This window comes from Candoia aspera, chromosome 15, assembly GCF_035149785.1.
Source record: "Candoia aspera isolate rCanAsp1 chromosome 15, rCanAsp1.hap2, whole genome shotgun sequence".
NCBI lineage: Eukaryota > Metazoa > Chordata > Lepidosauria > Squamata > Boidae > Candoia > Candoia aspera.
The window spans coordinates 7612556-7634547 of record NC_086167.1 but is presented as its reverse complement, the minus strand read 5'-3'; the positions used below and the strand labels follow the sequence as shown (position 1 = coordinate 7634547).

The 21992-nt window shown below is 49.4% G+C and overlaps 1 protein-coding gene across 1 annotated transcript; it reads left to right on the top strand.

The window, feature by feature from the left end:
- Positions 1–1308: 1308 nt before the first annotated feature.
- On the top strand, positions 1309–16568 carry TBX3 (T-box transcription factor 3). Its single transcript, XM_063315307.1, is given in 8 exon segments — positions 1309–2093; positions 3628–3895; positions 4941–5034; positions 5037–5086; positions 8008–8084; positions 10350–10501; positions 11915–12618; positions 14803–16568. Coding segments are annotated over 8 exon segments (2169 nt in total). The 5' UTR covers positions 1309–1698; the 3' UTR covers positions 15232–16568.
- Positions 16569–21992: the final 5424 nt, after the last annotated feature.

The following is a 21992-nucleotide window of genomic DNA, read 5'->3' as shown; positions in this document are numbered from 1 at the left end:
CCCCCCAACCCCAGTGGCCCCGGCCGCTGCTGCTGCCGTCGCCACTCCCCCTGCCCTCCGGTCCTGTTGACAGATCCGCGCGGCCCCGAGCAGCGGGGATGCTTCCGCGCTGCAGTTCCCCTGTTTCCGACACCTCCTTTTTATAACGCGGCACCCACCCCCTCGGCTCGACCTGTCAAAACCACGCCTCCGCAGCCACCCAATTGGTCCGAAAGCGTCAAAGAGCCAATCAAGGCGGCCGCAGCCGCTCGGCAGCTCCGCAAACGCCACCATACAACCCGGCGCGGCGAGGCGGCCGGGCTTAGAGGGAGAGAGAGGCGCACACCCGCGCGCACGCCCAGCTACCCGGGCGCACACACACGCACACACACACAGGCACAGAGGCGCGCGCGCGCTCCCCCCAACCGGCCCAGCCCCGCGCGCGGGCGCGCGCACCTACCCTCCCTCCCGGCGGGGCACTCGGGGAGCCGAGCGGCGGCGCTTCTCCCTCTCGCTCGCTGCTTTGCAGAAGCCGAGGCGGGGGAGGGAAGCGCCTGATTGAGCAAACCCGTTCTGGCTTCCTCGATTGCGCAGCGCAGAGCCCTAAATTTATTCGCATTTTTGCCCCTACCTTTCCTCGCTTCGAAACGTTGGGGAGGGGGCCGCCAGGGGAGGCGAAGCCGAGAAGCCCACGCGCGGGGAGAAGAGGCGATCCAGGCGGCCGGAGGGAGGCGGAGAGCGAAAGACTGGAGAAAAGAGCCGCGCGGGGTCGGAGGAACCGCCTGCTTCGCGCTGCAACTTTGGGGGTCCCGCCGGCTCTTGCGCTGCTGGCTCGGGCGCGTCTATGAAAACCCGGCCGACGGCTGTTGCTGCTGCTGCTGCTGCCGCGGATCCACTTCTCCGCTTCGGCAGCCGGACAATAATCGCAAGAAGCTGAAGAAGAAATAAGAAGCGGGAGAAAGAGGTCCCATCCCGGCGAAAGCCAGGGGAGTGGGGGCGGGAGGCCGGCCCCAGACCTCGCGCGACCTTTGCCGCCGGGACCGGCCAGAAGATTTTCCGTCCCGTCCACCTCCTGCCCCTTCGCCTCCTTCCTGCTTGGCCCTCCCCTCGCTGGCTTCCGTAGCTGCGGGATCTGGAACCGCCGCCCCCCAAATCTCTCCCGCAGGAATAGCGGCGGCGCAAGCCTTCGACCCTTCGATGTAGAGCAGCAGGATTTAAAGCACAGATCACAGATGTCGTTATTCTTCTTCTCATAATTATTATTTGCTCTAAAGATAGATAGATAGATAGATAGATAGATAGATAGATAGATAGATAGATAGATAGATAGATAGATAGATAGATAGATAGATACGCACGCCCATAAACACGCAGTCACACTCACACTCACACGCATACACACACTCACACATACACACAGAGGAAGCCTGCTTCCAGCCTAGGAAAACGAAAGGGCGACGAAGCGCCCGGGCTCACTTTCCCTCCGCCGCGGCCATGGCCTCTCGCTTGACGCCGGCTGCCTGGATTCCGCGGTGACTCGCCTATGCCCGCTTCCCACGACCGGCCAGTCCTGCCCTCGCCTCTTTCTCCGACGGTCCCCCCGCGCTTCCTCCCGGGCGGCTGCTTCTGCCAAGCGGAGGGAGTCGGGACCGGGTTCGGGCGGCAGCGAAGCCCGGGAGCGGGAGAGAAGGAAGACGCGGCGCCGGCGGATCGCGTTGGATGAATTTCCCCATGAGAGAGCCCGTGATCCCTGGGACCAGCATGGCGTACCACCCCTTCCTACCTCACCGGGTGCCGGACTTCACCATGAGCGCCGTCCTGGGACACCAGCCTCACTTTTTCCCCGCCCTGGCCTTACCGCCCAACGGGGCCGCCGCGCTCTCCCTGCCCGGAGCCTTGGCCAAGCCGATCATGGATCAGCTGGTGGGGGCAACGGATTCTGGCCTCCCCTTTTCCTCTCTGGGACACCAAGCTGCGGCTCATCTGCGGCCTTTGAAAACGCTCGAGCCGGAAGAAGAGGTAGAGGACGACCCCAAAGTCCATCTGGAAGCGAAGGAACTCTGGGAACAGTTTCATAAACGGGGGACAGAGATGGTGATCACCAAGTCGGGAAGGTAAGAGGCGCCAGGCTGCCCTACAACCGCCCTGCTCTGGGCGGTCGCTCTTTGGACACAGATTTCCAAAGAGAAGCCGTGGCTGTGCGGTTGGGGCAAAACAGTCGCAAAAGGGCATCGCCAGCTTTCTGAAGGACGAAGCGGGCCCGGGCCTGTGTGCAAAGCATAAATGTAGATGTAAAGGACCCTCAAACACGCACACGCACGCATGCCCACCTTCAGGTGGGTTGATGGAAGGACAGAGTGGGCTGCATTCTGCATCTCTCCCTGGATCTATCTTGCTTCCCGGGTTTTTAAAAGTTACAGTTGAACCCCTTCAGAGACTCCTTTCTTGGCCAGGAGTTAGCCCCACCAGAAGAACTGGAGTTTGCTTCCTTCCTTCCAAGAAAGCTTGGATAGGGAAAAACAAGGAAGAATGAACTCATGAACTCAGACAAAAAAAAAAAAACTAAAACCAAAAACTGCCTACAGCCCCGGTCTGGTCATAAAATAATTTTAGACGGTTTTCCATGAAATGTGCTCGCGAGCCAGGTGGGGGTGGGGAGATATTTTTTAACATGTGTAGCTAGGATCTGGGTGTCTGTTCACTTTTTATCCCAGTTTTCAGATCAGGTGTAAGAGACCCCGGCTAACCTAGGCCTCACCATTAAATTCTTTTGAGAAATGCCCAAATACAGGCTCAAGAATTGAAAGGAAGGATCTGTGCTTCTCCCACTGTAATCACCACCCCTCCTCTCTTAAAAGTTCCAAACTTTGATTGCAGTTTAAGGCTTTATACAAACGGGGCCTTTTCTGTTTAATGTGCACCTTTACAATTAGGAAAAAATCTAAGGACCACCTGAATGTCCATCATTTCATTCTGATGCTGGGACAAAATATAATAGTAGGGACTGTTCCTCAAATATGAACTGCCCCTAAAGTCTCAGAAAGTGGCTGAGATTTATTGTTTGAGACCCATTCAAAATGGCATGAAATCCAGAAATAATTGGTGAAAAGAAAATGTTCAAGAGCAGTGCAAAGGGGTTTGCAGTTATTGGTGTGTGTGTGTGTTTGGGGGGGGGGTTGTTTCTCGAAAGGAAACAAACAAGATTTCTTGCAGACATTTCTAAAAAGGGTATTTGGACATCACTTCACTCCAAACAGCAAAACATTTACACAGCAATGCAGTTTGGAAATCATGAAAGCCAATGGGACTCTTCTCCTGCCCCCGTGTGAGATGGATTAATTGTCCACCTGGTTGTTGCTGATAATAATAATAATAATAATAATACCCCTACTTTTCTTCCACAAAAGCAGCCAAAAGCGTAGACTTGAATGCTCAGCCTTTAAAGAACGGGGTTCCTTGTAAAATACATATGTACTAGGACACATAAGTGCAGACCTTAGCCGCTGAACTTTGAGATGATTCTCGGTAGGTAGGTAGGTAGGTAGGTAGGTAGGTAGGAAGGAAGGAAGGAAGGAAGGAAGGAAGGAAGGAAGGAAGGAAGGACAAAGCAAAATAAAGTAAAATAATATTCACTTTGTTTGTCTCTAGGAGAATGTTTCCACCTTTTAAAGTGAGGTGTACGGGTCTGGATAAAAAGGCTAAATATATTTTATTGATGGACATTGTGGCGGCAGATGATTGTAGATATAAATTTCACAATTCGCGATGGATGGTGGCTGGCAAAGCTGATCCTGAAATGCCCAAAAGAATGTATATCCATCCAGATAGCCCAGCAACAGGCGAACAGTGGATGTCAAAAGTCGTCACTTTCCACAAATTGAAACTGACTAATAATATATCGGACAAACACGGATTTGTAAGTGCTTTTAATCTGCTTAATGTTGTCCCCCAACTCCCACTTCCCTTGGCATAAAGCTTGTCTTTACGTAGATTTTTTTTTTTTTTAAAAAAAGGATATTTGCAAAACGGGGAGACTAGAAATTCAGGCCTGTTGGAGAGATGAGGCAAGTGCTTACTTCTTTCCTGAAATGGTTGAAAAGGCTTCTCAAGCTTGAAATGCGATTGTTGTACATTCCAGATTTTTTTTATAAATTCCAGGTTTTAAAAAGAAGTTGGGGAGAGGGGCAATCCTATTTTCTGGCCTCAGGATGACTTGTTATAATATTGTGTTTGGTTTCTTTATGAAGGCATGGTGTGGGAATGGGGGAGAAGAACAAGATTAGGAGGGTATGGCAACGAGAATCGCTCTAAAGATCTAAAGAGTGAAACTTCCCCAAATCATGGAGTCTTGCTTTTATACATTGGCAAAAACTGAATTCTCTTTAGGGGGGGCGGAATGGAAGGAAGGAAGGAAGGAAGGAAGGGAATCCTGAAAGCATCTATTGAATATGATACGGAAAGAATGGATTTCAGAATTAGACTTCCTTCTTCAAATGCAGTGCTCAGCTCATGTCACCCCTTCCTCCAAATTTAAGGGTTTCTACACCAAAATGAGGTGGTGGGCAATGTTTCCCCTTTAAAATTAAATCACAGACCGGTGTTAGTGCAAACGTAGCTATCTGTCTATCTGTCTTACATACATGCATACAGAGCCACGTATCTCTGCCCTGGCACTAAATCAGAACTCCCTACCTCTAGGGTTCCTTCACTTATTTCAGGCAGCTGTGACTTGGATCTGAATCCCTAGCAATTGCTGTGGGTGAGGACAAAGGGGGCAGTTGATCGGAGGCAGAATTCTTTAAAAAGCCAAATATTCTCCAGCAAAATTTGAGGAAGCTAGGCAGGCAGGAAGTGAAGAAGTCTAGAAAAAAGTGGGGTGGCCCGGTTTAGATACACCGCGCGCCCTCAGTTGAGTTGGCCTTGTTCTCCAACCCGCTTTTCTCTCTCTTTCGCCCCCGTAGACCATCTTAAACTCTATGCACAAATACCAGCCTCGGTTCCACATAGTCCGAGCCAATGACATCCTGAAACTGCCCTACAGCACATTCCGCACTTACGTTTCCCGGAAACAGAATTTATTGCCGTAACAGCCTATCAGAATGATAAGGTAAGGGGATTAAGGTTTAAAAGTGGGGGGAGGGGTGGTGTCATTGTGCTTGAGCCTCAGATAAGGCTTGGATTCAGCAGGGAGGATTTGGAGATAATTCCCAATACAGGTATTGGAATCTTCTCTTCTGTTCCTCCTTCCCTCCTTCTGCTTTCTCTCCTCTCCTTCTTGTCCTTTTCCCCCCTACCTCTTAAGAGAAATAATGAATTAAATCTCCTGCTCTGGAGGGTATTTGGTCAAGCTCATTAAGAGGAGTGGGTATTACTGGACGGGGGGGGGGTGTTAATTGAATTTGCAACTCTGCGCCCACCTAGAACTGGGGATGGCCTAAGCTGAAGGCCTCAATGCACTCCTTTAAGTGAACTTGGCAATGGGGGCAAAATGAAATCTGGTTTTTCATTAATCCTCCACCCCTCTTCTTTGAACAGCCCACCTTTTTGTTAGTTACTTGGTTGCTTGCATGTGTGGGGGGTTTATTTGGGGGGGGGGGGCTGGCAGTAAGGGAAGAAACTCTGCCTCACCAAGTCCATTTGACAATATTTAATAAGGAAGGAACAATCTTTGGAGAGGGAATAGCATCAATGGGGGTGGGTGCGTCAGTTAGCAGATCCCCTCCTTTCCCCAATTAGCCCGATGACCTCAGTGTGCAAGAGATCAAACTCAAGAGCCTGGGATAGCCTAAAAGGTAGGGTAAAGAATTTGAAGCCCAACTCCAGACTGTCAGCTTGGTTCTCTATTTTTTAATTTGATTTCTCTCACTGCAAATTCATAATTTGCAACTTCAATGGGGCAGGTAGCTTTTGTGAAGTTTTGGCAACCTTGCAAAGATGGAAGCTTGCTCCAGAGGGAAGGAGGGAGGGAAGAAAGGAAGACAGAAAGAGAGGGAGTCGGAGAGGGAAAGGGAGAGAAGGCAGGCAGGCAGGCAGGCAGGCAGGCTTGTTTGACTTTTTCACTGCCTTGCAATCAGCGCAATTTAGGCCAACCGGTCTTCTGGATTGAAACGGCAGCACATTTGCAAAGAAATTGTGGGGAGAAATTAAAAAGGCAATATTGAAGTCTCTGGTTTGTCAGACCTTCTTGTCTTCTCAAGGCAACTTGGAAGTGCAGTTCCAGAAAGCAGGGCCCAATGTGAGCCAACGGCAAGAAAGCAAAGTCATTAGGAGCAGAGTTGGTCAAATTCCTCTGGGGCAGTGGAGGAAGGAAAGGGGGAGAAGAGGGGGGGAAATGGACCCAGTTCCTCCAGGTCATGCTTGCTCTCTTGGCCTTTGGTTGCTTGCAAAGCTCCTTTGTGGAAGAGTAGACTTGAACAGGCCTTCACCTGTCTGACAGATGGCCCAGTGACTGAGCCCAAGATCCCATCCTATCTAATGGACCTCTCTCCTGCTCTTTGCCAAAAGGTCTAAGAACCGAAGCAGGTGCTGGGAACTTGCTGCTCTTCAAGAAAAGGTGGGCTGCTTGAAAGCACCCAGAAATATGGGCTCCTTCACAGCGCAAAAGTGGTGGCCTATTTGGTTTGAATTGCTTGGCTCCTTGGCAAAGAAATTCGGGACCAAGGAGCTTCAGGGGGCCGAGAGGAAGAAATGGAACTAGTCTGGGGTAGCATGACTCAGGTGCACTCTTTCCTCACTCTAAATCCCAGAAAGACAAAAGATGGCTGAATTTCCAGTAAGGGCTGACCCAAATCTAAGTCCCATTAGGGCCAATGGGGCTTGCACCAAAATCAGCCCTTCTTGGATGGTGATCTAAACTGGAAAGTGTGGGTTACATTAGAATTATTCTTTTCCTCTGGAGGAGCACCCAGTGATGATTATTCCTCCTTCCACTTCCCCTTCCTATTATTATCAGCCCAGCCAAAACGAAAGACTTGTCATTCGGCCCCCCACCCCACCCCGCACCCTCAGTCTGAGTGCAGTATTAAAGAGTTGCTGAACTTTACCGAACTTATTCAGCAATTTTTCCCAGGCTGGAACCAGCTTTGAAATGAAACCTTCCTTCAGTCTTCATAAAATCAAACCAGGAGGAGATTGTTTGGGAAAGCTGGAAAAGAATTTGCCCTGATTGAACAGAACAGTGGAGGGCCTGTAAGATGGTTGCCCAGGCATATATTCCAAGCTACATGCGCAGAGACAGACATACACAGGTTATAAATCTGGACGCAAACTCCATTACAGAAAGTATTTTACTGTAGCAAGCGGGTGAAGGCTATTCTTCTGCAGTTTGATTAAGGCAGGTAAAATGTTGAGACTAAAACATGACTAATGGACAGCCGGGCAGTGGGCAGTGCGTTCCATTCATTCCAAGGAGAGAGTAGCAGTGTACTTTGTGTGTGTGTGTGTGTGTGCGTGCACACACACACTCAAGGAGGGGAGAGTTAGCAAAGCCAAAGCCACAGCAGTTGGTAATTAGCTAAGACTGAGCAATGGAGTAAGGAAATGACCACAGGAACCTCATTGCCCCTATGGGACCCCTAATCCTTGGTCTGAATGGCCACAAATTTGAAGCATGCACTATAAAGCAGATTTTTAAAAGTGCCAGCCCCCTTGTGAGATAACGTAGCCTCTCGCTTCTATTTCTGCAGAGATCTGTGGAGAAGCATTATTGACTAGTTGGGATCCTGACTGTTTAAAAGGAAAGGCGGGCAGCATTTTGTTTAAACAAACAAACAAACAAACAAGGTTTTCTCCCAGCTTTCCATGGATTTTCCCCTCTTTCCTGTTATCCTTTGTGTGGCAGAACAGAAACAAGTACTCATGAAGGTCACCCCATGTCCTCACCCAGGGCTTAAGCCCCTGGTCTCTCTCGATAGCCATTAAATTATGTGGCTTGTCCCGAACTTAAATGTGTTTGCAGTGTCCCCTTCTGGACTCTTACGACTGTTCTGTTGTTTCTTTCTTCGTCACTTTTATTTTTTTTTTTACTAGATCACCCAGTTAAAAATTGACAACAACCCTTTTGCCAAGGGCTTCCGAGACACAGGGAATGGGAGGCGAGAGAAACGGTAAGGGTAAATTTCTGTTTTATTCTATTTCATCAGGAAGAACCTGTTCAAAAGTCAGAAAGGAAGAAAGAAAGAGAGAGAGAGAGAGAGAGAGAGAGATCTCCCTTCTTTTCATCCCCACCCCAAAATAGCCAATTGTGATGTGACCCCAAGGCAAAAAGTAGGATTGGAAGCTTAAAAAATAAGTTTAAGTTTGCAAATGTGCAAAATTCTGTTTGGTGCTCCTCAAAGGAGAAACTCTGCCAAGTGTGAAAGTGTAGCTTACCACGCGTGGTTCCTATTGGTGACATGAAAAAAGATAGCACAGAAAGGGGGTGGAGAATCAGGGACAATAGATGGCCAAAATGATTTTGAAAGACTTTCAACAGGGATTTTGGTGGAAGTCCCTCTTGAGTTTCCTCCAGAGATGATTGTGGTGTAGGAAATCACAACATTTATATCCTGGCAGTGTAAGATTTAGTATAAGTGGCACAAAAGAACAAGGGGGAAACCCACACTGATCTGCTTTGGTTGCCAGTAGTGCCTAAACGGTATCTAATTCCCAATCAGTGGAAAAATACTGTGCTTACAAGAGAGATTTCTAGTGGGCATATATATTCCTAAATAGATTTTCCAGGGTTTTGGTTTTTTTTGCATTGTTTCTAAAGAAAGAGTTTTGTCTTTTGCGTTTTTAGCAGAAGAGATCTTAGTGCAATGTTTGTAAGATCTTCTCTTCTCCCTCCTTTTCAGCTTTATTTATTTCAATCCTTCACTTTGGCTGCTCAGCATGTATTTATTTACAAACTCGCTTGCAGGAAGTGGTAGGGATGATTGAAACATTTCTATGACAAGGATGATGTGAAAAAGAGGGGCAAGAGAACCCAAGGTTTTCTTGGACAATAGAATAAACATCTAAATTCAAGCTATACAATATTTTTAAACAAGTTATTTTCTCGCAGCTGTTAAGAAAGTAGATACCTGAGAATCTCCCTGATATTTTAAACAGTCAATTGTTTAGGAATTTCGTTTCCTCTCCACCACCTTCAAAATTTGCATCTCCCCCCCCCCCCCCACCAAAACAAGCAAACAAACTGGGATCATCAGTTGCTTCATTTTCATATGCTTGATTAAATCTACCTTCCTGGTTTTTGGGGACTTCAAACCTTACAGGCTGTGTTTGCACAGAATGGCTAATCAGATCAATTAAAAATGCAACAAATGCGTAGCTATACAGGGTCAGTGTTAAACTATGTTTTCCGAAGCTTTGGCTGGTGTGTGAACTCCTTCTGCTTGGTTAAAGTTTCAACAAAATCGGGTTAAACATGTCATATGAACTCAGCCATAGATACATGGAGCCAGAAACTGGCCAGCCACATTTTAGTCCGGTGCACTGTGCAAACTCAGTCTGTGTAATCAGTTTATGGTTTAGGATGTCATGCAAAATCAGAAAAAAAACGGGGTAATGGAATAAACTATGGTTCAATTAAGCATGGATCAATGTAGCACACAAACAAAGTCATACAGAAGTGCTGTAAAGATTTGGTATGACAACTTCCTGATGGACATCCACAATTTAAGACAACAGTAGGCACCCTGATGTCTTCTGGATGATTTTGACTCCATCAGCTGACTCCATCAGCATGGCCAACAACAAAGGAGAATGAGATTTGTAACCCAAAATATTTGATGTTGATTGTCCAGATTTATTTTGAGAGCTTCATCCTGCCATGGTCTCAGTCCTGGGAGCAATGTTCTTTACTCAAAAGTAAGCCATCCTTAATACCATAAACAACCTTCTCTGTAGCCCATTCTAAAATAGAACTCTTGGCTGATTTGAAGAGCTCTTGATTTCTCTAAACCCTCCAGCTGACTTGATTTAAGCTATTGCAGACTGGAATTTGCTGAGAAAGGAAAGTATCAAACGCAATCTGGGTCAAGACCCACATTCTAAACCTTAATGGGATTGATTAGTTCTGGCTTAGTGCAGTTGGGGAATCCAGATGTTGTGGTTCAAACAAGCTACAGTTTGTGGGCTAGCAGGTTGTGTGAAGCTGTTAACTATGGCAGGTTGGACCATGACTGGCTAATAGGCTGGTCTATGGCTGTAATAAAGATTTGACTTTAGTTTATTTAGCTGGCTAAACCGAGGATGCCCTGCATGGCTGATGAATCCATCCCACCAAAACTCAACAGCGGTTTTAATCCCTCCTCCTCCTCCTCCTCCTCCTCCTCCTCCTCCTCCTCCTCCTCCTCCTCCTCCTCCTCCTCCTCCTCCTCCTCCTCTAGAAAACAACTGACTCTTCAGTCAATGAGAGTTTATGATGACAGGCAGAAAAAAGAGACCTCAGATGAATCTTCCAGCGAGCAAACTGCTTTTAAATGTTTTGCTCAGTCAATCTCTCCTGCTGTGTCTGCTGTGGGTACCTCTAATCTTAAAGGTGAGCTGTTTTTCTTTCCTTTTCCCCATTTGGAGTAAGAGCGAGCTCTCCCACCCTCTTATTTCTGAGTTATTAATTTTTTCATACTCTGGGGGTCAGGAAAAGTTTGGCTGGAAATCAGCTTCTGGCTGGAGAGGATTAAAAATACTCTCTGATTTTGAAAATGGATCTTCTTGAGAACACTCCAGAGGTTAAAATTCCACTTTGTCTCCCCACCCTTTTCCCTATATCTATATTTTATGCATGGTTTGGACACAGACAAACCCACACTGACTGAAGCAGAGGAGCGGCAGACCAGAGGGACAAAAATTCAGAACAGCCTCCTTCCCATGAATTATGAATTTTCAAATCCCCTGTTAAGGGTTAAAATCACTCCAGACTTCCCTTTTTCCTTCTAAACTGCAGCAGACTGCAAAGGTGAAGGCAGATAAATCTTAACATGAGTATTTGGTCTGGAACAGGAGTTTAAAAGGGCCAGCTTTATGGATACAGGTCTACTCAGAAGTAGGTCTCCCTGAGATCCTGGCATTTCCCATGCGCATATGTCAGCACTGCAGCCTTAACTGTCTAGATTGCTTTCTCTGATTTTGCTATGCGATTGGCAGAAGGAATGCACGTTTTATTTGACACACTCATTTTTTAAAAAGTTTGAACTTTGGCTCTGTCTGTCTGCGAGCGTGTGTGCGCGCAGGCAGGCAGCAGTCACTGCCCAAGAAGCCAGATTCCAAGTTAATGATTCTTGCTCTGGATGGAAAGACCCTGTCTATTCCAAGACCAGAGGATTAATAAAACCTGGGATAAATAAAACCTGGGGAATTAATGCTATCCTTCCTCTGTCCTTTAGCCTCACCCCACACACTTCAGATGGCAGTTCGTTATAAAAATAAGAAGACTGAATTTGGCAAACCAGAACTAAACAGGCTAATTTATCAGGATAAGCTATGATTCAGGAAACCCCAAATGTCAAACAAGCCAGATTATTTGGGATCTATTTAGCACAGCTTTCTACTTCCCTGGGTTATCCTCAGCCAGGATTTTTTTTTTTTTTAAGAAAATATCACGGCCTAGAGAAAACACAGGAAGCTGGAGAAAATGGTGGGCTGCAGTCTCTTTCTCTGGCCTCCCTTCTGTGTTATGCAGTGGTCCTGCCAAGGCCCAGGCAGATCAAGCTTCAGTGAAAATGAGATCAGAGTCTTGAGTTCAAGTTGAAAAAAAAAACAACGGGTGAGTTCCAAGTCAAGAAGAAAAGTGAATTGTGAGCATGGGATGCCATCTTCCCTGGCCTACCCAACTAAGTTAGGAAGTTCTCTTCTGCACCTCTTCTGAGAACATCTCACAGAGCACAAGTGGGAAGCCTTTCCCCTCCCCTTGGTGTCCGTCTTCTTCTTCCACCGTCTCTCTTGCTCTTTCCAGATCTGTGCCCCAGCGATGGAGAGAGCGATTCTGAAAGCAAAGAGGACCCCATGGAAGCCAATGAAGTTGGGAAGATCACCACCACCACAGCCACCATCGCCCCCAACAGCAGCTCCTCCTTCGGAGGAGGGGATGGGGCAGACTCCCGGGAAGGGGGAAAGAACAGCCCTTCCAAGGCACCCCTTTTCCCACCAGACTCAGCCAGCAGCCAGAGCAGCCGGGAGAGCATCTCAAAAGTGCCTCCAGACTCCCAGCATAGCCCAGCCACCATCTCTTCCAGCACCCTGAATTTGGGCGGTGGAGAAGAACTCAAGAGCCCACCACGGGAGGAGAGCCGGGGCCTGAACAAAGAGCCCTTCACACCCCTAACTGTTCAGACAGACAGTCCTGGGCACCTGGCCCAGGGCCACTTGTCCAACCTAACTTTTCCCCATGGCCTGGCCAACCAACAGTTCTTCAACCCGCTGAGCAACGGGCACCCCTTCCTCCTCCACCCGGGCCAGTTCGCCATGGGAGGTGCTTTCTCAGGCATGGCTGGCATGGGGCCTCTGCTGGCCACAGTCTCTGGGGCGTCGGCGGGAGTTACTGGTCTAGACAACACGGCAATGGCAACAGCAGCTGCCCAAGGATTAACTGGAGTTTCGGCAGCAGCTGCGGCAGCAGCATTGCCTTTCCATCTTCAGCAGCATGTCCTGGCTTCACAGGTAAATTACTGGAGTGTGTGCGTGTGTCTTCTCCCATCCCCAGAGCAGGTGTCGAATGGCTATTTTAGAGTCCAGAGAATCATAGCTTTGCTCTGGACTGTGGGTTCCCATCTGAAGCATTCACTGATGGCTTTGCTCGGTCCCCATCCTCATCGGTCCCCAACCTCATTGGGACAAAAGAAGCTTCCTTTGTTACGACCCCTGGTCCTTGAGAATCCAGCCATTGTGGGTTGTCAGTTGGGGCAGCCAGCTTCCCTGTGGTGTGTGAACCTAGTTGTGGTTATACAGCTGGGGATTCTGGCTTGGACTGATGTGTCATCCCAGCCTTTTGTGGTTTGATCACTGAACCCTGGTGAAGAAAACCATCCCTGCCTTAGTGGGATGGGCAGACCAGAGGCTACAGAGGGTGTCTCTCGGATATTAAAAAAAGGTCCAAAGAGCAGTCAGATTCTTTCTTTCTTTATGGAGAAGAGGCAAATGCAATTTTAAAAAATTAAGGACCAGTTTGCATGGATGGGCCACCTGGCTGGAACTCTTCTGACATGGCTTCGTCTTTGCATGGGAGAGGTTGGGGCAAGTCTCCTGCTGGGGATTTTCAAAGGAGCTGTTTGCAGCAGGGAGGCACAGTCCTTGCTCCTCTTCTGCGCAGACGGAGTACGGGTGATTCTTTAATTTTTTAAAAACATTTCCCTTCCTCCTCCTCCTCAAATTCAGGAAAGGAGAGGCGGAGGCTCGCTTTTGTCTGAGAGATAGGTGGGTCAGAGACAGGGATTGAACAAGAGATTCCTCAGCCAGATTTACCACCTCAGCTTCCCCAGTCCCACACAGTGCGGTATGTTTTACTTGGTTAAGGAAGGAGCTAAGCTAGCATCGGCCCAACTTCCCCAGCTTGACTGCTGTTGAAGCTGGTTCAGGCTCCTGCAGCTCAGCATTGGCACGTCCCCAACCCACTGTGTTTATTTAAGGTTCCAGGTCTGTGTGAACCCCAGAAACAGGTTGATTCAGAAATCGGCTTAAGGGCCGCAATCAAGTATCAGCTTGTGTACCTTCCTGCCTAGGACAGAAAGAGCTAGAAAACAACTCCACAGCTTCTGGATGATCCAGGTCTCTCTCTCTTCAACAGTTTTATTTCCTTCTTGTTCTGGGACTAAGCAGGGATTCTTCCAATGCTGAGCCAAAGGCCTAGAGGGACTTGGGCCCCAAATGGCTAGAAAGACCATATGGGGTCCCCTGTCTATTCTAGGCATTGCGCAAGGGCTTCTCTCAACTCCCCTGGCTACGGCCGGCCTCTTGGCCGAGGACTTTCAGCGAGTGTGCTCAGCACCTTGAGAGAGATGGATGGTTGAAAGGGGGTCAGAGTGCAGCCCAGCGCGGCTTCTGAGCCAGAGAATGAAGTGGGGCTTGGCTGAGGAAAGCATCTGGCAAGTTTGGGGGCTGGTTTAGCGTCTCTGAGTATCCCAGAGTGCCTCTTGGCATCCCACCCGCCCTGGAGCCTCCTGGATCGCCTTGTGAGGAGGGCGGGGTGGGTCTTTGCACATCTGATGATTTTTTTTTTCTTTTTTCCCCAAATGACTCCACTCCCCCTGTGGGCAAAGGCCCGGTGGCTTGGAAGTCATGCTTTTTTGCTTTCTTAACCTAGTGTGATTTCTTCCTGGGATACAGAAGCCTCTGGGATAATAGGCCCTTGAGGCCGCGAGGCCCGTGGGTGCTGTAGTTGGGGAGCAGCTGGAGAGCTTGCAAGCTGCAAGCCTCCTTTCAGATGCACCCCGGGTGTAGATATATCTAATATCTAATGGGGGTGCGTGCATGCAAAAAGAGGGAATCCGAATTTATCTGTAAGCACGCAAACAGAGAGACGCCTCCAGGGACATATAAGCCCCGCCTCCTTAACCTAAGCCCTTTCCTCTGCTCTGGTGCTTATTATTAGCCCGGACCAAACTATGGTTTACTGAACTCGATTTGAAGGCTTGCCCCCTCCGGAGCAAAGCAGCCCTCAGCAGATTTGCACCAGGGCTCGGTCTGCACAACGGGGGAGGTTCCCGGGGTGGGTGGGTCGTGGGGAGTTCGTCTTTGAGTTCATCCTTGTTGGCCGGTTGACCCAGCGCCTGAGCTGGCCGCTCTTCTGGGGGCTGTTGCGAGACGCCCCCCGCCCCGCAGCCTCTGACTGTCGCTCTTCTTTTGCAGAGCCTGGCCATGTCTCCCTTCGGAAGCCTCTTTCCGTACCCGTACACGTACATGGCGGCGGCGGCCGCGGCCTCGACGGCCTCGTCCAACCCCATGCACCGCCACCCTTTCCTGAGCGCCGTGCGCCCCCGCCTGCGGTACAGCCCGTATCCCCTCTCGGTGCCTCTCCCGGACAGCAGCGGCGGCGGCGGCAGCCTGCTCACCACCGCCCTGCCGTCGATGACGGGCGGGGCGGAGGGCAAAGCCGGAGCCCTGGCCCCCAGCCCCGGCGCGGGACCTTTGGACTCCTCCGGTTCCGAGCTCAACAGCCGCTCTTCCACGCTTTCGTTCGGTTCGGACAAGGAGGCCACCAGCGAGCTGCAGAACATCCAGCGCTTAGTGAGCGGACTGGAGACGAAGCCGGACAGAGCCGGGAGCGGGTCGCCCTAGTGCGGAGGGGGGGCGCGCTCCTCTCCCCCCCCCCCACGTTATGGGGTGGGCACCTCCGGCTTCCTCCCGCCCCCCCCCCCGCGCCTCATGGGCCGATCCGACCCTGCCTCTCCAGCTTTGGCAGTTTGTGTGTGTTGCTCGGTCACACCTCGTGGGGGTGGGAGTGATGGGGAGCAGCAAGGGGGGGCACTACCTGACCTGCGTGTGCGTGTGTGTGCGTGTGCAAGGCGTGTGCTGCTGGTAGCTGCTATTAACCACTGTGGTGTCCACTGGAGGCAGGTATGAAATCTGGGAGCTGGGGCCCTGCCTGTTGGTCCTCTCCCCTTCCTTTCTCTTTTTTTTCTCTTTTTCTCTTTTCCTCTTTTCCTCTTTTTTTCTCTTTCTGCCTCCACTTAGAGATCCGAACGGAGAAGGGGGCAGAGAAACAGGGACCCTCTCTTGGGAGCAGAATGGAGAATTTGCCTTTTGCAAATCAGTTCATTCGAAAATCAAGCCAAAAGAAAAAAGGAGGGAGAGAAAGGCTGACCCTTTCCATTTGGGGGGGGGGGGTGTTAAATCCACTGCTTACAGTCTGTTTCTTGCATGGTCCGTTCTAAATCTCTTATTTTCTGAATGTCCCCACTTCTGAAATGCTTGCTTGAGGTCCCCAGAACGTTAAATACGGACCTATATATATATATGTATACATATTTCTCCCCGTTTTTGGTTTTTTTTCCCCGATAGGAGCAATTAAAAATGTAGTTAGAAGAGGGAGTATTATAATTTTGTTGGTTTGTTTTAAAAAGACACACCCCCCCGCCCAATTTCCTTGTTTTGTTTTTAATCATTTTTTTTTCTTTTATATTTTTCTTTTATGTATATGCAATAACAAGGTTTAGAAACGTAATAAGGAGAAGGAAAAAAAAACAGTGGACACTATTGATAAAGTATTTATGTAATTAATGGATAACTTGTAAATACGTGGCATATGAATACTCGAAATTAAAATTTAATTTATTGATATTGTATATATGTCTGTAAATATAGACTACAGCTGTCTTTCTGGTTTTTTAACTCATTTTCATTTCAAAGTCAGGATCACGTGTGAAGAGTTAAAACTTCAAAACATAAGCAAAAATCCATCAGGGGAAAATCATGTTTACATTTCCAATGTTTTGTTTTGTTTTACTGTGCCATTATGAAGAAAACAGATCATATTGTTCATTGGGGGGGGAGAAGCATGCAAAAGGCAAAACAATAGGGTTGAAAGAAAGACTGTACAATCGTGTCATTGCTGGATGCTCCCTTATTCTACCACTGGTAGAAATGATTAAATAAATATGTTAATTAAATACCAACACACTTCTGAAGTGGGTTTGTGAAGAGGGGGAAAAAGTCTGGGAGTTTTTTTCGTTTAAAAAGAAAATCATTTCTATTTTTCTCCATTGCCAATCTACCATTTATTATTATTATTACAGTATTGGAATATTGAGTCCAATATTTTTACCGTTTCAAAATCTAGTCTTGAGCATTGTAGAAGTAAATAGACTTTCAGGTTCAAAGGTCCACCCCCCTTCCCCAATTCCCAAGAAAGCTATCATTACAATCTCAACCTACATATTTTCTTTTAATTGCACTATCTTTGAGACTCACCTGATATACCTCGAGGGGACCTGTGTAGAAAATATTTAAGAATCTTTTTCAGATTCTACATTCTCCCTGAATTTTTTGGGTGGGGAGGGGGGAACCTAAAAGAAATTGTAGGGGGGAAAAAAAGCAGAAGTACTGTGCAGATATTCCAACTCTCTCAGCTTATTGGTGAAAACCACGTTCTTTTAAATCTATTTATTATCCTTTTAGATACTTTTTCTCTTTCCAAAAGCTTGTTTAAAGTGGATCTGAAAGGGAGTTGGTGCCAGTACAATCCTACATCTGGTTATTCAGAAGCAAATCCCATCGACTTCAATGAATGCTGCAGCTAGAAAAGGGTATATAGCAAGTTCAGCTTTGCTTTGCAAGGTTCATTCAGACTTGCAAGAGGCGAGTGTAGGCTTGCGTTTAAACCTCCCACCCACCTTTTCTTGGTGGGGAGGGGAGAGTTCTAAGCCCATAGACCTAAACGGGGTTACCCAGAAAACGATCGTCTTCCTTGTCGGCGATTTCCCCTGCCCTCCCCCAAACCCAAAATTTACACAGAAAGTTGGCCGTGGCCTCCCCCCCCCCCCCCGGAGGGATTTAGCATTGCAAAACCAAGATATACAACATTTGACTGTCAAGTCAAAGCTTTTCCTCTGACTTGGCTGTTTTGTCTGTACGCCTAAAAGGCCCCTAGAATCAATAAAGCAGGGCTAGAGTTAAAAAGGTTAATCGGGGCAGCTAAACAGTTAATTTTCCAGCAGCTTTTTTTTTTTAATAATTCTAGCGGGGAATAGAAATCAACATAACTTCAAACTTCTATCCGGTCCCCCCACTTGTCTTCATCTGTATTTATGATTGAGGAAAAATATTTATACAGTTCACAAGCCTCCAACCAATGGGGAGCGGAGGGAGGGGGGTTGTAAATCTTGGGGGAGTCAAGAGCTGCGTTTCAACCCCTTTCCGCAAAGCCCTCGAAGGTCATCCCCGGACGGAACAGACCTTTCACACAACCTCCGGCCTCAGACCCTGGATTAGCGCCAGGTTCTTGCAAATCCCGCCTTGAAAAATTGGTGTTCGGAAGAGCCCTTCTTCGACGCTGGTGCGTCGCCTGCAAATATCACAAAAAGTTTTTCAGGCTCCCCCGGTTTCCGTCCTCGCCGCCGCCTCCCCACGTAACTTCCTCGTCTCCTCTCTGAATTGTCCCTCGGATCCAAACAGCCGCCCTTTGCGGGCAGCGTAGAAGAGGGGCGGTCGAAATTCTCCGTTAGAATATTTCTGCCACAACGGAGCAACACTTCCCCCGTATACAGCACGCCGCGCCGCCTCTCTTCTTCTTTTCTCCGCCTTTAGATTTTGACTCGGAGTCGACGCTTTCCGAACCAAGAGAGAAAAAGTATTGACACTTTCGCACCCCTGGGCCGCAGTCTCGTAGTTTCAGAGAGGGCGACGGGAGGGGGGAGAATCTTGTCGATAACAAGTTTCTGTTAACAAATATTTGTTCATGTATTGAGGGAGAGGGGGGCAAGGCAATCCAGATAGGTTCTTCTTTCTTTTAGTTTTTGGCTACGTTTTTTTCCGGTTTATTCTTTTAGAAAGTTGGCTATGTTTTCTTTCTCTTTCTCTTTCTTTCTTTTTCCTTCCTTCCTCTCCCTCCCTCCTCCTTGTTTTCAATTATATTACTTTAGGAGATAGAATATATGCATAAAGCTGTATCTCTGTGTGCGCGGGCGTGTATGCGCGCGTGTATACCTAAAATCTGTGTAATCCTAAACCTAAACCCTAGTGAACAACGAAATTTATTTCTATGTAAATGTGTATTAAATTAAAGGCTGACTCTCTCGGCCAGTTCAGTTCGGAATAAGCTTAGCTTGCGGAAGACACGAGGGCAGGATGTGACGTATAAATCCCCCCGGCAAAAAAAAACCCTGAAATTCACACCTCTCAGGTTGAAATCTCAAACTGGCGTAGAGAAATCTCCCGCGACCCCCTTGGCCTTGCTTCCGAGTAAACCGTGAGAGAAGGCCGCGGTTCCTTCGCAAAGCAGCGACCGGCGGGGGAGGCCTCCCTGCCCATTCTCCCTGAACTCAGCTGCCTCAAATTCACGGGCGTCCTTTTAAAAATGAGGCGAAGGAGACCTGTCCTAAAACGGGGTGCTCCGTCGGTAGATCCTGGAGTTTCTCCCCGGGCACAGGCGGGCGTCTGGGCAGCGCTGGCCCGTCCCTAAAGCTGGAGGGAGAGCAAGCCACCCGCCTCCCAATCGGTCAGAGAGGCATCTCTGCTTTATAACCAGGGCTGTCGGCTTCGTTCACAGGTGGGCGGTGAGAACAGGCTCGGCCAGGCCGCAGCAAGGGTTGCGCAGTTTGTGGACGCGGGGTACTGTGAGGCTCCCGCCGTTGCAGGAGCACCTGGTGGGACCCAGCTCCGCCATCTCGTTTAGCCGGAGGGGCTGCCCTCGTTGCGGGAAGCCATCCAGCCGTTGTGTTAATCTGGCGTGAGCCTGTCTTGCGAATGCAGGGAGTGGGACCTTGATCCTGGCTGCAGGACCCGAGGAGCAACGCTGCCAGCCCCACCCGCGTGAATTCCAGCAGCACTTACTCCCGAGTAAACAAGTCTCCCCCGAGATTGGATTACTAGGTTGATCAGATTCAATATTCCACCTAGGGAGGAAAGCACGACCTTCTCGCCCCTCCCTCGCCTTACCTTTTACTGTAACCGGAGCCCTGGCCCCCCACCTGCTCCTCCTCTCGAAAAGCAACCGGGAAAACACGAGGCCCGCTGGAAACCAAATTCCCAATAAATAACATTGTTTTTTAAGAAATAATTCGGAAACCGACGGGGCGCGGGGGAAAAATCCGAAGGGCATTCTCTTTCCCCACGGTAATTCAAATTCACTTCCCAAACATATCGCAGGGCTGTGCCGGAGCGCTTGACTTGCTTGTTTCAGGCCTCTTTAGCCTGTTTTTTGACCCCAGCCAGCTTCCAAGGTGGTTTATGACCGTCCAAGAGAGGGAGGGAGGGAGGGAGGGAAGAGAAAAAAGATACAAAGGGAAGGAAGGAAGGCAAAGAGAAAAGGGAGGGAGGGAGGGAGGGAGGGAGGGAGGGAGGGAGGACACAAAATGTAGAATGGGCGAGTTAGTTAAAAGGAAAGAACGAACCGGGGAAGAAAACTGCTCCCAACTTGCGTATCTTCGGCGGGCCGGGTGAGAGAGGTTGAGTGAAATTCCCGGGAGGGGCTATTGATTTATTTACTTCTTTTTTCAGTGGCACCGCTTCCGTAGCAACTTTCACGGAAAGGCGGTAGAAAACCGAGTCTTCCTTCCAAATCTGTCCGCGCCTTCTGAAAGGCCGGAGTGCTCCCGTTTCTTCGAAGAGGCACCTCGGCTTTCCCCAACTTGGCGCCCTCCAGCTCTATCGGCCACGCCGGGCGAGGCCTCCTGGAAGTTGCCTTGCCACGGGATCTGGAAGGCGCCAAATGGAGGTAAACTGCGGCGGCGGCTGGCTTCTTCCCCTGGCTCACCTCCGGAGCTTAAAATCCTCGCCCGGCTGCGGAGCCGAACCCGAGGACCCGCCGCAGAAGTGACGCAGGGGAGCGCCGCCGAAAGACAAGCGAGGCCGCCTGGTACGTGGGAAACCGTCTGATTGGACGGAGGGTTCTCCCAAACGGGTAGCCGTACAAGCCAGACGGGAGCTTGCCAGCCTAGTGGGTCCGCCGAACACAACGGCTGGATCTGCCCAACTTGTAAGCCACCTTGCATTTTGCTATCTATCACACTGCCCCGGCTCGCAAGCTTGCATCCTTTGCTACGGTGCATCTATAGTCTCTTTTAATCCATCTCCCCCGGTGGCTAGAGGAGCGGGGAGGTCCGTAGGTGAGGAAAGAGGAAGAAGAAAGCGGAAAGAGAAAAGAAGAAAGAAGAAAGAAAAAACAAGAAAGCGAAAAGAAGGAAGAAGGAAGGAAGAAGGAAGAAGAATGATTGTTCCAGCCACCCACTCCAAAAGACTCTGGATTTTTTCCCAATTCCAAAAAAGAAGGGCCTCCTCACTCCAGCTCCCTTCCTTTGAAACCAACTTTTTCTGACTAGGAAAGGTAGCCTGGTTTCCCTCTCCCGCTGCAGAGCCCGCCGCCCGCCTTGCGGGACCCATTTCTGCTAGAAAGGAGGAGGCCAGAGGACCACCAGGGAAAACCTCTGAGGGTCCTCCTGTGCACACACTGACAAACACAGAGGCCCACAAACACACCCACCAACCCCCTTGGTTAGAATGGACGCGCACGCCTCAAAATCAGGCGATCCGCTTCCTCAGATTTTGGATCAGGGGGAGGAATGGTACTCGTAGCCGTCGAAAGAGGCGCATCGACGCCCCAGCGAAGGCTGGTTTTTAAAGGCTGGTTTTAAGATTGTAACAGCGGCGGACACGGGAGACTGGGATACTATAGAGCTGAAACTACGGGTCCAAATATCCCTGCCTGGTTTTGTGGCTTGTTTTGTGGCTTGCTGCAAAGCACACACTTTGGTAGTGGGAAAAAGTTAGGGGGTTAAAAAGAGAGAAAGAGGAGAAAAGAGGGAAAGAGGAGGGGAGGGAAGGAAGGAAGGAAGGAAAAAGGGAGGGGAAAAGAAAAGGAAAAGAATCTGTTTCTTTACGGCAGAGCTCTTTCTTTACATAGAATAGTAACGTTAATGAGTAACTCTGGTGGCGCTTGTAGGACGAGGTAAACAGTGAACAATCCCCGGATTATCATCTCTATTACTCATCTGGCGCCTCGCTCGAGACCCCGTTGGCTTTACGGTTCGGGAAGGAGGGGCCGGGCCGCCTTCGCCGTTCGTGGGGAGGCAGCGCCGCCTGTCGGCGGGAGCGGGGAACAGAGCGAGCTTGCCTTCCTCCCCAGCCCCGCCCACCTCCCACGCGGGCCGGAGGGAGGCCGCTGGACGGAGCGCGCGCGCGGTCCCCCCGTATCCCCGCACCTCCAAGACGCGGGGACTGGATGCTTTGGGGGTGACGACTTTCCTTAAGTGAGACAGGTTAGGAAAGTTCAACGTCCCCTTCGGAATGGCCCTGGGTCTCTGGGGGCGAGCGCGCGGGCGACAGGACCGGCAGCAAAAAGCCCCGTGCAGGTTTAGTCACTAGACATCCAGGACTGCTTCCGG